Raw genomic sequence first — 17,759 nt, forward strand, 5'->3', positions numbered from 1 at the left:
ATTGTGCTTTTATACATAGAAAAACACGATTAAACAAACCCCCCAGTTCTCTTTATTTATGCAGAACATCTGAGTGACCCCGAGCAGTCAAAACAGCACAGATTTTATGGTACTAATAGGGTGATACATGAGTAGTGTATTTTCCTGGGCCTGTCTTGACATAATATTGCTCGGAGAAATATGGTTTTGTGCTCTCAAAAAGCATACTGAGGGTATTCGCCAGGGAGTGAAAAGCAATTTTGTCAGAGGCAATCTGATGCCAACTCCCTTTTATAATGACTGAACAAAATTAATCATCACAAATAATATTCCAGTGTCAGCCATTCAAGAGCTTTTTAATAGAATTTTTATTATTCATGTCTCGTGGTACACATCAACTAGTCCGTTCTGCAACATTTCAGAAATCAATTCAATATCATCTTCGTGTAGGTTGTCATCTCGCCTGCCAGTGCAGCAATTCATCTTGAAAACAAATACTTTTAGCAAACAAATGGCAAGAAACGTTGAGGAACAGCTACAACATCCCCACAAGCAGAATTGGTCCTTGAAGATGGGATAAAAAGTCTCATAATGTTCACTATCATTAGGGAGAAAATAATCATAATAATAAAAGGGAGTATGTTTACGATCAGGGGGTGATGTGCCATTTTCCTCTTCCCAGAACACTCACTTATTGCTCGGTGCTTGGTTAAAAATGTTAGCACTGACAATTCCTTTTTCCCATGATGAAAGTTTTGTCTCTTTTCTTTGTCATCCAACATTCAAGGCTGTTGTCAATAGCTATTCAAACATTTGATGCCGGTTTAATTCAATGCAAACAAAAGCCGCTCTCATCTTCCCTGTCATCTTCTGTGTCCACGATCTGCGTGTATGCATCAGCACACGAACCCCTCAATCTGAGGCTGGACACATAATCAGGTCACAAGAAATGGACTACAACTGTAGAACAAGTGTTTCAGTGGTGATGACTCACTGAAAGACTCACAAGAAACTTTAACGGCTAATACAAAATACTAAAAGTATCATCCATGACCCCTTTCCTGTAGTATAAAGCTGAAACAGTTTTATGTTCGATTGTTGATGACGACTGTAACTGGCCTCACTTCAGAGGTGCATGTAAAGGAGAGGCACTGCCTGGATATTTGGAGGTTTCAAGCTACCAAGCCTGGGAATTAATACTCTAATGTATGAGCCTGTCGAAGACAAGCAAAGGTGAAAAAAGAAAACTAAAGCCTTGTTTGTAATCAATGAGCAATTAAAATTGTTGTTTCCTGTCTACATTTACTTAAGTTAATCAACTGTGGATATTAAATCAGCTCATTTACTTTTCACCTCACGTGCTGAAGAGCAAAGCTATGTTGTTGATATATCTTGTGTAAATAACAGAGGAGTAGTCCAATGTTACAGTCAAACACATCTTAGACTTGGGGCATCTCTTCTCCCCGCGATAAAACGCATCTTTTGTCATACGCCTATAGCAAGATTGAAATGCTGTGGGAGGCTATTTTATGTCTGTGCCTTTCGCTGCTTTTGTGATTTTTTTTCTCTTTGTTTTGTCTTTACAGTTTCTTATGATGCCCTTGGAGATAAGACACAGGACAAGGACGTCACAAGTTTAACATTTTCAAACAGAGATAAATAATTCATAAATATACTGTCTTTTAGGATATGGAGAAGAGGAGATAAAAGAGACTGGGGTCAGAAAGAAACGGCAAATGTTGATTCAGCCTTCTCTTGCTGTAACCTTCCACCCCCTCCGCAGAGGTCAAACTCAAGCAAATCTGTCATTTTCCCTGGACAAGGGCATTACTTTGGACCTTTGAGGTTTATACAAAGAAATACTTCTCTAAAATTTCTATCTTTGACATTAACATGATAGTGCCAAGGCTTGTTTTGCACATGGCTTGTGACTCAACATCAAAACACCATAGTGTTCACACTCTTTAACATAGTTTACATATGTTAGATGTTGCTGAGAGGCTAATTCACTGTCATCGTGTATAAGCCATATCAGGTTCTTTGAAAAAAATAAATTGTGTGTGATGACTAGCCCCACAGGAGCAGGGCAGAGTTCTTATTTAAAGAAAATCCAGGCACACAAAAATGCATGACTACCAATGTCCTATGCTTAGCTCTTAAACAAAAACTAGTTGTAAGATGAAACTGAAGAGAACAGTTCATTTTTACATGTAATGTTATTTTCCACCAAAAATAACTTATTTAAACGTGCATTGCTATGTTGATAAAGCTCAGATTTTGTCACTAAATAAATAAAACTTCTGAGATCCAATATCACATCCTCAAAAACTAATGCTGCATCAGAGATGGCAAAGAAGGAATGTGAACTATACACTGCAAACCATGTTTAGAGGGGAAATAAGAAAACATTGTGGACCAAAACAAAAATAAAAAATTTGAATTTAGTTTCAAACAATGCTTGTGTGACTGAAGCTGATCCGCTATCATGACCTCCACAACAAACTGTTTACAGCACAGTTTCAAACTCTACCGGAGTTAGTTTGTGTTGAACTTTAACATATTTTTAGTTCGGCTCACTTATTCTACTCGTTGTCCTCCAAAGCACTCCGCTAGCAGCAGCACGGCTTCCACTCAACACTTTACTGTGGCTGTGACATTGGTGTTGTATGTTGCGTTGTGTCGCAATGACAGGTGACACAAAAAAATTCTTTGAAACGCAATTTAAATGCGTAACAACTGAAGAAATCAGATTCAAAAGTCCGAATGTTGATTTTGCTTTTTTTTCCCCCGGAAAAAAAGGATCTATCGTACATCGTGGTTACTATGTGGACATACCATAAAGAAGATAAGGGCTCGCCTCCGACTAACACCAACACCGTTTTAACTAATGTATTGGTAACTGTCAATCATTTAAAATTGGCTTTAATGCTCTGACAAGTTATCAGAACAGTTCTACTTTTTCATTTATGGACACAAACTGATGAAAATGTTGAACACATATATGGTGCTTTTACCATAACATGCAAGAGAGTGGACTGAAACGTCTTTGCTACCAAACTTAGCTCCACCTTGTCAAGCCAGCAAAAGTAATTAAGTTACCTTTAAGTGGAAACACATTTATCAGCTTAGCTTTAAGTTTTCTTGACACAAATGACTGAGAAGATGAGATGAAGTCATTAGCTTGGCAATGGAGTCATTTATGGCCCATGAGGTGTTTAGTGGAAGACAGCTCATCTGGGAACAATGATGTGTTCGTCAAAGGGAGGAGAATGAAAATGATGCACATTGTACCAGAAAGCCTGTCATGGCTGACAGAGGGCAAATTGTCCATAGACAAGAGCTGTCTGTCTTGATGAACTTTGTTATTAACACTTTATCTTTCCTGTAATAGGAAAAACGAAAAACTAATCAAATAGGAAAAAAAAAATCTCCCTTGTGACTCAAAATCATAGAACTTTGAATGAGTGTACAGTGTCCTATGGAAAGTCATCCAGCCATATGCCTCTTTGTACAAAAAATGACAGAACAGCACGGTGTGGGTGACAAACAACAGCTGGTCATGAATACATAAAGATTTTTAGGCCCGCTCTGCGTGCTCCGGATAGATAGGCGGCAACGGTAAATCTTTTAAACATCTTATGGGGGGGGAGTTTCAAGATTCACCTTCAAAGATGAATGTTGCAGAGCAGAGAAAGGGCAGAAATCAAACTCATCATCAATGGGTGTCAGACCTGAGGCGGACAGCACAAGTGACCATTACAGCGATGTGCGCTGCAGGTTCCACAGAGGCTATCTGACCTGGCTTTGAAATGACAAGAAACTCCATTTAGATGATGTATCAAGAAAGGCAGACAGTAGTACAATACAAGGAGAATGAAACTGCAGACCGAGTGGCATTGACAGACAGAGAGACAGAACTGGGATAAGTTGTGTGTGTGTGTGTGTGCGTGTGCACGAAGGGGGTGGTGGGGGCACTAAGGGTTATGGGTAGCGTCCGTCACTAAAGGACAGGTAGGCTGTGGTGGGCCTCAACCAATAGCAAAGGAGTGAGGTAACCTCTCTCCTGCTCTCCCATGCACTGGTAATTCTCTCAAATGTCACTTCAACATGGATCTCATTTAGGTGGGTAAAAAGGAACTGACTCTTCATTGCAGATGTGGGTGGACCCGTGCTGGTGTGTACATGAACTCTAAAAACACAGCCGCAAAGGAAGTGTTTTGAAAAGGTGTGAAAATGGGGCACGTGCAGCACACTTATGTCAGTTCAATTTAACTCGGTCATAGATGAAAGATAAGGGGTGAAAAACATCTTTGATCTTTGTGCTGAATTTTTTTTTTCAATGTTTGGTGCAAAGCCTGCAATTTTATTTTATTTTTTTTAAAGAAAGAGTGTAATACTCTGGTCTAAGCCATATTTCCTATTCGTATTCATTAGAGAGAATCGCATAAATAGATAAAATATGTTGTCTCATAGTCACTCATCCCCCTCAGGGAAACATGGAAGCCCCAGTAATCACATATGGCACAGTAGCTTGCCCATAATCCCCTTTATTTTTGTTTTCATGATGTCACTCTCTTTAAACCCATTGCTTTATGAGTCGCAAACAGAGAGGAGAGGGGAGAGGAGGAGGAGCAGAGAGGAGAGGAAAAAGAGAGGGAGGGGTGAAAACAAATGATGTGGATCCCTCATTGTTCTTTCTCTATGCCCTCATTCCAGTCAGGGCAATAAGAGAACATTGTGATTTACTGTCAGTGAAGCGCAAGAGTGCATCAGAGAGAATCCACTGCGGCAGGGGCCATTAAAATAGATTTAACTTCCCACAGTATTAGGCCAGATGTCTACACTTCTATTATATTTCAATCAGCCATGACCTTGGTCTCCACATGATGAAAAGATCACTGGAAGAGAGGGAAAGAGAGTGAAAATATATGCAGAAAACCAATAGAAATATCAAACTACTTAGTCCCACTAAATCCCTCTGCACTGCCATGCTGCATATACATAGAGTGAGAGAGGCTGGGCCCAAAATAGAGCCAAGGTTTCAAGTTCTTTGAAAAGAGTGTATGAATCACTGAGTGCACTCTTGCTGCTGATAAGTTGCTTTTTTTGTTTTTTTTTGTTTTTTATTTTAGGTGGGAGGTATGTGTTTGAGGAAGAACAGAGGGAGAACTGCAGAAAGAGTAGGACAGTAGGTTGTTTGATAGTATTTAAATCCTCTCATATCAGAACACAACAGATGAATCTGTTCATATTCTTCGAATTAAGCAAATCTCGACTTCTTACATAACCATGAATTCCTTTCTAACATCATTGCAATTTTCTTACCCTGTCCTTTACACCCTTAATATCTTTCAATTTGGAATGAATGTTTATATAATATCTATAAAACCCTTCCTCTCTGGAAACTATCCAATCATTTCTGCCCAATGAAAGCAGAGCAGAGGTCATCACTTGTTCTACTTCAGAGACCAATGATAATTGGACTTATTGGCTGACATGGACTGACCTACATAAAGAACTACCACAACTGCAACCCACAAACCCTCCTAGCATGAGATGTTGTGCAGATGTTACTCTGATGTTCTTCCAGCAGAGTTTTCAGATATCGATGCTCTAGTGCTGGTTAAGAGCTGAAAACAGTTTTAGCCTGAATTCAGGATATTGAAATTATACACTCTCTTGAAATTTAAATACACGGCATACAATATGTATCTCTACTTCGTTCTGACGACCTTGCCAGTGGCTCTGTAGAGCCTCAAAGCAGGAGTGAGATGTGTGTTGGCGTTTTCATACCCTCAATTTTCATTTTTCTTCCTTTGTCTCAAACGACCCCCTATTTTTTTCTTGCAGGGAAAGAATGTACAGATAGAGAACACATTCACTGAAGTATAAGGGGATGTTTGGTGGGGAGGGCCAGTGTTGTGAAGTGAGGAGAGTATTGCAGTTGTGGTGGTGGGGGTATAATGGTGCACTGTGAGTCACTATTAAGTAACGGTGCTTTTTCACATCAGTATCGCCCACATTGGGTGTACGGTGCCAGGGTGTACTGAGGTGTCTCTGACTCAGAGACAAAGACGGAGAGAGAAAGAAATACAGATATAGAGAAAGAGAAAATGAGGGTGGTCTGGTCCTAAATTTCAATTTTTCAATTCAGTTTATTTGTATAGCGCCAAATTACAACAAATGTCATCTCAAGGCACTTAAATAATATAGTCCAATTCAAGCCAATTGGAGTTCAATTCATTGTAATCATAATTAATTTCAAAATAAAGGCCAAACAACATCTGTATCAATGTTCATGTTTGGTTAACTCATCTGGGCAGTTTCTTTTGAGAAATAATTTCCATTGTTAGATAATTTGCTTTGTTATATCTGAGAAATGGTCCTTCCAAACTGCATGGGAGAAAGCTGGATCTTTGCTGGAAAAGAAAAAAATTGCAAAGTGATTGGATGAACCTTCGGCCTATTACAGTGAATCTTGTGCTTTATTCTAAAAATCTGATAAATTAACCATATAATGAAGTGGGAGCACGCTGAAAAGGAAACTAAATAACAAGCTACATGATAGACCAGAGTCAAAGTCTGTGTTAAATGTAATGTGAATTTGAGTTAAACTTTTGAAATGCCACAAAAAATCTGTTTCCAGTTAGCAAATACAAACTTTCTGTTGGCTTAAGTTTAGACTACAGACATTACAATCTTTTCATCTTTTTCTAGGGCAGAAGGTGATTGACCACATATCCCAGAATGTTTGACTATTCCTTTAAGTTAACTTGGAAAAGTTATTGGCATACTTCCCAGCACACACTGCATTTGGGGCAAACTTATCCAAAAAGCCTTCCCTCATTCATTGATGGAGTCCTGCCAGTTTTTTTCTTTACACTAAGCTCAGATAAGTTACATATTAAGTGTTTGATATATTTCATTCACTGATCCGCACTGATCCTGGTTTACTGTACAGTTAGCCACTATGCACTGTGTATCTTTACTTTGTGTATGTGTCCCTGTTCTTTGACAACATCATACAACACAACTACAATAAAGCCTCCCTGAACTTAACTGATGTGGACTGTGGGAGCAAGGGGCTGGGTGGGTTAACACTGGTGTAACAACTGTGAAACAATAAAGTCAGAAAATGTGACAGGGTGAGGGAGTTTCAGAGTTAATAGAAATACAAAAATAAAGAGAAAATTATAGCCTGAAACAGAGATAAACAAAAAAATACGAGAAGGAGAGTGAATCCAGTCAGTTCAGTTTTTTATGCTGAAGTCCACCATCAGCTGTTCTTTTACAGCCGTCCAAATCAATAAAGACACATGGCTCAGCAAGACACTTGGAAGCAGAAAATGTGGTGGCATAAACAGGCTGAAACTTGCTGCTTCTCCAAAAGATCTTAAGAGCCCTTAAGCTTTTCTTTTTTTCCTGCAAAGGTACACAGTGCAACAAGTGTAGCACAAAGGACTCTCCTTCCTGCCGCTGGACGGTTTTCTACTTCAAGCGCCACGTCTAACCGGCTATTTCTCCACATCTTGCCCTTCTTTTCTTCTTCATCTATTGTGTGCTCATCGACACACATTGGAGACGCATCCGCGTGGACTGATTATACTGCAGAGAAAGGAGAGGCCAGCCAAATCATCCAAAAATATACATGAAAGAACAAGTCTGCCTAACCACTCAAACTGATCAGGCCTGATATGAATCCAAATGAATAACACTTATTGCCCATTATACAAAATTAGAACTTGTGTTGGCGTAGTTGAAGGGAACCATTTTGGTTTGGCTGTAATCATTCTCATGCAGATATTATAGTGCTGCAGAAATATACACAGCAGTCGGCACTATTTCACATTTATCTCGGTGACGGGTTGATAATGCGTAAACTGCCTACTACTTTTCATTTTCATTTTCATGTCTATCCTGAAGGCAGTATTTGCTGTTAAAGCACCCTTTTAACACTATATATTTAGAAACTGATGTCCATATGCTTAGAAGATTTGAATTGTTTTAAGAAACAACCAAATTTGATCAATTCAATGAGCACACAACAAAACCGTGTTTATTATAAAAATATTCACGATACAGGCATTATCTGAGAGGTCCACAGCAAGGGTACTTGTGTAATTTAAAACAATTTTATTGCTTACATAAACATTTCCAGTCAATAAAATTAGGTGTTTAATAATCTTTGATTCAACAATCTATCCCCTCAGTAGCTTGGTGTGTGGGCACATACAAACAAAGCTGGTCAACAAAATAACCCTCCCACACTTTTGCTTATGTGCTCAAACCTCAACAGACGAACCAAATGGAAAACATTAATATCAAACTGCTTAAGAGCTCCATATGTGCAGCTTGCATGCATATTTTGCAAAGAAACCATACAATATTTTAAGCCTTGAAAACATCTTGTTTGAATGGGCAGATTGCATCCAAGCATACAGCAACCGGCCTCTTTAAAGCTGTTTCTGATTAGTGGTTTTCTCTCTTTAAAAGCCCTGAGATGTTATGTGTAATGTAATCTTCTGGCTGTGTCAGACTGCTACCTCAGTGCGTTTGCTGTAGAAGACCCCAGACATGCAAACAAAGGAGTCTCTGTTCTGGCTACATGCACCGTTTTCACAGGCACACATCATGTATGGGGTCGGGTGGGCATCTTACCGCAGTGTTAAAATGTGCTATAAAGCATATGGCTTCCCTCTTCGACAATATGCTTGACCTGATGTGAAGGAAGTGTAATTCCCAGCATTGCTTTCGCAAGCAAGAAATAAAAGTCACACTAAAGTGGTGCTTACTCGGAAATGAGGAAAAAAAATAAAAAAATCGACGAAAGAACACTTATTTTTAAATACGCGCACAACTAACCGCTGCACAGCAAATATATGTAATGAGGATAGAATGAAGAAGTAAGGGACTGACATTCACACCAAGCATGAATGAATTATGCACGATGCAGTGAGAAAACGCAGACAATCTCTGGGTGTGTATTAAGTTAACCTCTTCATTACCTTTCAGTGGGGTAAACAGGTATGTTTACATGACTTTGGAACCAATCCAATTGTTGTGTTTGTCTAATTTAATCAAGACATTAAATTACATGCTAAATTTGAGCCTGTTTCTAACTAAAACAGCCATTAAACAAATTTCACAAATTTGGCCTAAATATTGAGATTGAGAGTCAAATTATTCCTGCATATATACATTCACTTGGAACCAAACTGGCCAAGGCACTCTGCAAATGCTTCACAGTTCCTGTTTCAGGCTTTTACCCAGAAGTTCGAGAAGTCAGTAAACAGAGGAATAACAGTGAACAACCACAAAGGGTTGCATTGATCTCCATCCATCTATTTTCTATATGCTGCTTAATCCAATTCAGGGTCACGAACCTATCCCAGCTGCCATTGGGCAAGAGGTGGGGTACACCCTGGATAGGTTGTCAGTCCACCACAGGGTCACACAGAGATAAACAACCATGTATGCTCACACTCACTCCAAGGGTCCATTTAAAGCCATCAATTAAACTCAAATGCATGTTGTTCTACGGTGGGAGGAAGCCGGAGTACCTGGAGAGAACCCTCACATACACGGGGAGAACATGCCAACTCCACACAGAAAGGCCCCAGCCGAGATTCGAACCAGGAAACCTCTTGCTGTGAGGTGACAGTGCTAACCAAAACACCACCATGCAGCCCAGTATTTACCTCATTTGTAGAAAAATAAATGACGTTTTGAGGCATTCAAGAAATGCAGCCATCAGCTAAACTGCCAGTTGTTTTGTTCTGCGACATAATAGGTCAGCTGGAAAAAGTTCAATACCAACAAGCTGAGAGGGGGCATATTGCCAACTATCACAGTGGAGTGAGACATACTTCAAGGTATAAAATCGATTCTCCTCCTGTGCTTGTATATGAGGAGAAGGGCAGTAATCCATCTAAACGACCTAGTCAAGCTGTCACTGTAGCTTGACTTAGCTATGCATGTAAACATACTGAACTCAAAGCCATACTGTTCAAATCCACAGAAGTTACACGACAGGACACAGTAAACTCTGAGAGAAAATGTGCAAACATGTATATATATAATAATATGTAATATTTGAAGGGTTCTAAGAAACCTAATTAAATTTTCCAGAAAACACTGTGGTTAAGGATTTTTATTTTGTCTAGAAATAGCAAAAACAGTCCAACAGCCAAATATATTAAGCTTCCAAGAGAGAAAAACATAAAAACTGAACCATTTAAATATTTGTTTGATTTTATTTTATTCACATGTTATAATCATAGCAGTTAGAAGGTGACAAAATGGGCTGAAATCTCCATGTAGCTCTGCCCTGCTCCAAAATCTCAAATTAAATGTGCTCTATTAAGGGATAGGACTCCAAACAGAGAGCTATGTGTTCACAGGGCAATTCAGAGGTTCTGTGTAAGCTACTATTTGACGGCACTGACAGAGCATCAACTGCAGCTGACATGTTTTGAAAAGCCCAAATTGCCTTATCCAATAAGAAGGTATTTGTTGACACAACACTGCAAATCTGGAGAGGGTGTTGGTGATTGACGCATGACCACTGCAGCAGCAAAACTACAAAGCTGGACAGTTATCCCAATTAGTACACACAAGTATGCACGCACGGTGACATAATTAGGGCAGACCAGGAAATGCGTCAAACAAAGACGGACTTCATGGTCTGTGATGTGCGCTGTAACTAAACAATAAGCTGCTAAAGCTCCCACTCGACCCCTTGTTATAGTCTCTCAATCCCAACATCAAAGAAAAGACAACCTTATGGCTATAGGACGATGGTGTGTGTACGTATGTGCGTGTTTACGAGGGTTTATGGGAGCATGTGTGTTGGGGGGTGTTTATGAGCACATATGTGGAAGTGCGTGTTGAAGTGCACATACACATGTTCTTGTTCATCAGCCTTTGCAGGGCCCAATTTAAGTTTTACACCACAAAAGTAAGCACATTTTTGGAGAGTGAGGACATTCTGGCTGGTCTTCACCTCTTCAAAGGGCTGCTACAGAGTTAAGGCATGCTTTTAGGGTTAGTGTTATAATTAAATTCATTTCAAAGGGTCAGTTACACAAATCTAAAAAGAAAAGGGGTGTGATGGAGGGCAGTTCAAGTAAAACCATACAAAGTGCTTTCAGATCAGTCTGGAATTTTCATACATCGTATTTCAGCATTTAAGGCCCCCCCATGTATGAAATTTCATTCTTTCCACCACTAAAGCATAGGCAGAGAGGAGGGGCATGGTTAGAAGAAGCTGACAACTTTACCTGCAAATCATACAAATCATCTTTTTAAAAAGTGCAAAATACTACACTAGTTTGAGAGGACGGGGTGCTCACTGAATGTTCCTCATGTTACAAGTGTAATCAGATGGTAATTGAAGTTTTAAAGAAGGATTTGAACATACATCCAGAACTATGTGCATGCTGAGATATCACAAAAGAAAATGTCTTATTTCTATTGCAATGTTGCTGAACCGATCCTTTCATGTCCTTTAAAGCATTAGGGTTCATAGTTCTCATGGTTAGACAGAGGGTTGTGGTGAGGGAAACATTAACGCCAGAATGCACATTTGCATTTGGGTGAAACTACACTTTGTCGCAGGGAGTGCGTCACTTCCTGTTACAGTAAATGTGGGTGTGTTTGTGTCACAAAAATAAACTGCGCGTTTGTGTGTGTGAGCCCTGCTGTCCTGCCCCCTCGCTTCGTCCAGCACCACTTTGACTTATTTGGCGAGGTGCTAATTGACATGGAGCCTCCACCTCATCGTGTTTTGTTAGAACATGAACTCCGAGCTGCTGGATCAACAAATCCTTGAGCTCCAAATTCTGCCATATGTCCAGCCATGTGTTCACATCTTCCAGCTGGGAGCACTCAGCGCTGTGCCTGTCTAACTCACTGACTGTGTGACTGAGACTGCTCCGAACTGACGACCAGAGCGTCAGTGAGCTTGGGATGGTGAAATGTTTCTGCTACTTTAGCTGTGTCTTGGGGTTAATTGGTCACCAATACTGTCATGTCCACTCATTTAATCCCTCTGACGTTACAGATATGTTAATGTACAACGGATAAAATCATCAAAAGGCACATGTTTTGTGGAGGATAAAGGGGCACTTTGGCTTATGAAGGAAAGAAGGTCAAAGTCATGGATGCTTTTTTAGGGTTATGCTCACTTCAAGGCTGATCTGACGCTGGCCATCAGTTACTGCTCGAAAAGAGACCTTTCAAAAGACATTGCTTTTGCTTAGCGCCTAAAATATCAAATTATATATATATACAAATATATATATTTGAGAAAACTGGGAATGAATAATCTGGACATTAAACACTAATGCCGCCACATGAAAGCCATCTTGATGGGAAAGCCCTTTTTTCCCTTCAGCACAGAGGCTACTGTGCAACGGTGTGGACACATCATCCCCACATCAGTTGACAATGGAAATGTTTTGCTTTTGAAAGTGACATGTCACAGTGACTTGTGTTTTCCACTCATATAAACCAGAAACTGTTTAGCCTAGTCCTGTTCTACTGATTAACAATTATGTTTTAATAGGGAAATGTATACATTTAACATTCTCTGGCATAAACAGAACCAACATATGTAAATCTATAAACTCTCCTTGTTAAATGCTGAAAGCAGCAGACATTTATTTATATAAGTCTGGGAGGTTTATAGGAAAAAACATGGGCTGTCTTACCTGGTTTGGCGACCGAAACTCCTGGTTACTGTCATTCATGTACATGTTGTCAGCATCAAACTGTGGACGGAAACAGAAAGGATAAACAAACAGTCTATGCATTAGAAACTTTGAAAAAAAAAAATTAAAAAGGAGAAGGGGGAGGGGGGTGTCTGGGGAGGTGGTACAAAGAGGAAAAGCTCTTTACGGGTGGCCTCAAGTGTGAGACTAATGACTTTGTCACTTCGGTTAAACCTCGTGGTGGCATGGCAGCGTGGGTAATTACTGTTCGTCAGTGGGCCGGTAATTAGGCTACATGAGCACAGCGACGAGAGATGGGCTTTTCCCTTTGGGCTCTGCTGTGTTTGAGAGAGAGAATGAGTGTGAATGAATCTGTGAATCAGTGTTCAGTTGGAAAGTGTGGGCCTGAGTGTCGTTAAGGCTGTGCATACACCGTGTGTGTGTGCGTTTGTGTTGTGTATACTTAGGGCATGCTGCGTCTTCATATTTGAGCTAATCAGGTAATGAAAGATCACTTACTGCAGGTGCCAAAAATCTGCTTGACATGGGGTTAGGACTCACTAACAACAAATGATTCAAAGGTGCTGGGAAACAACACGGGGTCACCAGTTGAGCACCATGTGCAATATGCTCTAGCTCTACTTTCTAATTTGTAGCAGAGCAAAATCCCCATTCAATTCCTCAGTCAGATTAGTTTTTAGTGTGCTATAAATTAATAAACAAACACCACAGATCTGTTTTTAGATTTAGAGGAAATGAGACTGTGCCCCACAAATAGCTGAATAACATAACCTGTGTCATATCAAGATGATGGCTACGTTGACATCCAGAGACATGAAGATTTGTCATAACACACTTGCAGCAAATGGAACAAACCTGAACTAGACAGGATAAAAACCCAGACATCCTATATGTCAAATGGAGCCACATTTTTGTTTGTTGACTGAGGCCATTTTTTGTAATATCAATGCACAGGAGACTTAGACACTGACAGCAGTAGAAACATGATCGAACTTGACAACATTCCATGTCAAATTCCTCAAATGTGAAAATGCGGGGGGGGGGGGGGGGGGGGGGGTCGTTTTTTGTTTAGGATGGTCTTCTTTGTGACTACAGAGACAACAACCAAAGGCTTGAGAGATAAACAAACGCTGGACGAAGAGAACGCAAATGCATGACAAGAGTACCTGCTCAGAACAATGACTAAATAGGTATCCTAATGGACGGAAATGAGCAGGATTCCTCGGGGGGAAATCTAATATCTCTACACTGGTAGACAGGAAAAAGCCAAAGTAGCTAGATGAGCATGTGAGTGGTGTGAAAGAGAAATTACTGTGCATTATTGCAGAAGAAAGGCCGGGGAACAAGCGTCAGCCTCAGGGCAATGGTTGGTTAACGATGCATATCGTGGAAGCCCTAGTGAGGATTCGCTTGGTTATTCTAATGATTACATTTACATTCAACCACACACGGAAACATGAAACTGACAACAGCTATATACAGTATCCTGCATTTAGGGCTCACATTTATATGATTAGTCCAAAAGCAGTAAGGCAGCACTTTGTTTTCTTTCAAGTGAAACTCAATGCGGACTAATTGTTCATCACTACATGTTGTAGATAAAGACACTAATTTGTTTAATTATGCATGGGAGTGTCTATCACCTGACGAGCCCACTGATAAGGGACTGTTTCTCAGGAAGAGAGCCAAAGTAATGTTGACCATAGTGACACATCTGCATAAAACTCTTCGATCCTCATGTGAAAGTCATTGCCAAACTGAGCAATTTCATTCCACTGAAATCCACTTTGATTTCACTAGTGATGTAAAGCCTGTCTGAGAGCATTTATAGAACAAGACTGTCTGGGATGAAAAGACAGTGTAGTAGCTGAACAATGCCACCATTATCCCCGCAACACTTCCAGATCTTTCATTATAGCTAATCTTGCAAACTCACGTGCAAAGTCTCCCTGACGTTTATTTCTGCTTTAAATAAAGACATTAATTGAGATAGTGCTCACTTTCACCACTTAGATCTGTAATGCAATAATTGCCAAAAAGGCCAGAACAGCCTCGAAAGGTCAGCCATTTTGTGCATCAACATGGCTGCCAATATATTGCAATGTAAAGCTCTTTCCTCTTACTCCTCTCTCGATAGCCCTTCTTTTCACTTTCCCTCTCTTCCACTTAAAATGCCAATTTAGCCCTGGTTCAAAGCTACCAGCTCTGCCATTACTCCACATATACTGTAGAGATCATTTTCTCTTTTTCTGTTGTTCCCCATCTCTCCATTTTCTCCACTTAATTTTCTTCTTTTCTTTCCATCCTTCTCTCCTTGTGCCACTTTCTCTCAGCTTATTTCTCTCCTCTCAGTTCACTTTCACTCATCATCCTCATGTTCTCATCATCCCCACCTCCCTCCATGTTATAACCTCCCTGTTTCTACTTCGCTATAACCCATCCTACCCCTCTTTCTCCCTCTTTTTTTCCCTCTTTCTTCAGCAGGCCTTGGCATTGCTTTCTCATCGGCAGCCTAATTGGGCATTCTGCCTGAGACAAGGGCCTCATTAAGCAGTAATTACACACATGTTGTTTTCGGCAAACATCTCTATTTGGATTGCTTTGCATGGTAATTGTTCAGCGGGGACCACTGCTCGCGATGTTTCTCTCCGTGACACACGTGGTGCTTGTAGAGAGGAATAAAAACATAGAGAAGACGGGCTGAGAGGCAGAGAGAGGTGGAGGGAGAGGGGGATGTGAGAACAGAGAAAAATAATAATAGGTTTGAGAAGAGAGACAAATTGAGAAATAAAGAATGCATACATGAGAGAAAAAGAGGATGACAGTCAAACAGAGGCAGAAAAGAGACAAGCTGAAAGGATGAAGGGAATGCAGTAGCTGTAAATGGATAGAGACAATGAATAAATGACAAAAAGTATAAATTCAGTGTGAAAGGGAAATGAGGTGGAGAGGGACAGAGAGAGAGAGACAGGATGAGTAAATGAGGAAGAAAAGTGAGAGTGGAAAGACAGGGAGAAAGAGAAAGAGTGAGTCCCAGAACTAGGTCATACATCGCACAGTCATCGACAAAGCTGAGCGTTTCAAAAATAATGAAGCCACAAGGTGGAAGTAATGCTAACTAGCATATCCAGGAAAAACATGTAATATCTACACATTTGTAATGGTGCAATACAACCCTGGAATCTTTTCATCTTGGAGAGCACCAGTGAGACAGATGATGGCGGGATTGGAGGCTCCACTGAAGATTGTTTTTGAGTGATGGACAATTCATATAAGCCCCTCACTAAGCCCTCTAGGCAACATCTGTTTATGAGGAGGAGGGGTGGGGGGGTGACGGTGGAGGGGGCTGGGGAGGGGGGGTGTTGAAGATCAACTGCTCGTGTGTCGGTGAAATGCCATAACTATTTAGTCATTAGAGAGAAAAATGACCTTGCACTAATGAAAATCTTACAGGCTGGAAAACACTTTATCCACAGAGCACATTACAATAATAGTTGTCACATCTTACATAACTGGACCTAAATATCTGAAAAATACTAACAAAACCCTTTTTGAAAGTCTTATATAAGTCCTGTATTAAGAGCTCCGCCACATTTGTTGGATATTTTTTACTTCTACTTAAGTAAAGGCTTTAGTCTGTTAAAAGCATATTGTGTCGTTATAATTTATGCCACTTTTTACTTCTCTTTTCTACATTTGACAAATCACTCCTTTTACTCCAGTACATGTTGTCACAGATCATAGTGCTATAAGGACGGACATAATAAATGTTTTTACAGATTAAAACTTTAAATCAACACTGAAATACTGTTTATATTTCAAGGCATTAGTGTAGTAATTCAACAAATGAATTAGGAAACAATCTGAAAGGGCAGATTATTTCAGTGAAGACAGGCTTTAACAGTTTCTTCAGCTGAGACAGCACAGCTCTTACCTATTTAGATAGTGACAGAACTTTACACACTAATTGTAGTCCAGGTTGTAATCTATGTAGTGAATGATATGATAAGATGTACCTGAGAACAAAATAAAAGAAAAATTAAAAAATGGTTTTACCCAGTCAACATTCAATCAGAATGCCCCAACAGACTGTATTAGAGTGTAACAAAAACTAAAAGAGAATGACTCCAAAGAAGAAACTCAATCAACTTTTTGAACTTTTCAATTAATAGGAGAAAATCTATAAGCAGAATATGAACTACTTGCGACTTTAAAAGGCTTTGCCAGTACACAGAGTCTCTAAAAATAATTCTCTCACCGAGCGGAATTAATAAGCCCAGAACAGTACACAGCCATTCTGTGAAGAATGGGTGTGGTGGTGGGGGCTCATGCAATATGTATGCCTGTTAGAGCACCCTTCTTTCTCATCTTCCCCCTCTTCTCTTTATTTCTCTTTTCACATTGCACTCTTTTCTCCGCAGTCCTCTGTTCAATTAAGCTGAAGGAACCACCCAACAAACCTCAACCTAAGACAATGTGCCACTGAATTTTGATGTTGCCCAACTTGTCACTGCTGGTTCAAAGCCAGAAAGGATGAGGCAGACACACAAATGAACACACAATACACACACTTAAAAAAAGAACATGGATGAGAAGCAGAAGGAAAGAAAGAAAGAAAGAAAGAAAGAAAGAAAGAAAGAAAGAAAGAAAGAAAGAAAGAAAGAAAGAAAGAAAGGCTGCAGTAGGTAGTTTTCAGAGTTGTATGGAAGGAGAATAGAAAGTAAAAGAGTGAGAGAAGAGAGACTACGGTAACAATTCTGGTGTTGCACCACACCCCAAGCAAACAATGAATATGGGCAAACAATGAACCTGGCATACACGTACACACAAACACACACACACACACACAAAGCCCATAAAAAGCACAGCCTGTGGCCATGGTGACACACGCTCTGTTGTCGTTAGATAAGGGAAACAGGGCCTCTTCCTGGGTGTGAGAGTTTGATCCTACATGCACATATATGACAAACACATTACACTCATACTACATGTGTGCAGACAGCTGTAGCAGCACTAGGGTCACATCGATCTTTATCCAGCAATTTATGT

At 40.1% G+C, this 17,759-nt stretch overlaps 1 protein-coding gene across 2 annotated transcripts in view; it reads right to left on the bottom strand.

Moving 5' to 3' along the window:
- Positions 1–17,759, bottom strand: part of LOC142390772 (TOX high mobility group box family member 2-like) — a 77,667-nt gene that overhangs the window by 26,020 nt on the left and 33,888 nt on the right. For both annotated transcript variants that reach the window (XM_075476479.1, XM_075476480.1), the window contains one exon: positions 12,690–12,749. In XM_075476479.1, coding sequence (XP_075332594.1) covers positions 12,690–12,749 — 60 coding nt within the window. The remainder of the gene's footprint in view (positions 1–12,689; positions 12,750–17,759) is intronic.

Source organism: Odontesthes bonariensis, chromosome 10 (genome assembly GCF_027942865.1).
Source record: "Odontesthes bonariensis isolate fOdoBon6 chromosome 10, fOdoBon6.hap1, whole genome shotgun sequence".
Taxonomy (NCBI): Eukaryota; Metazoa; Chordata; class Actinopteri; order Atheriniformes; family Atherinopsidae; genus Odontesthes; species Odontesthes bonariensis.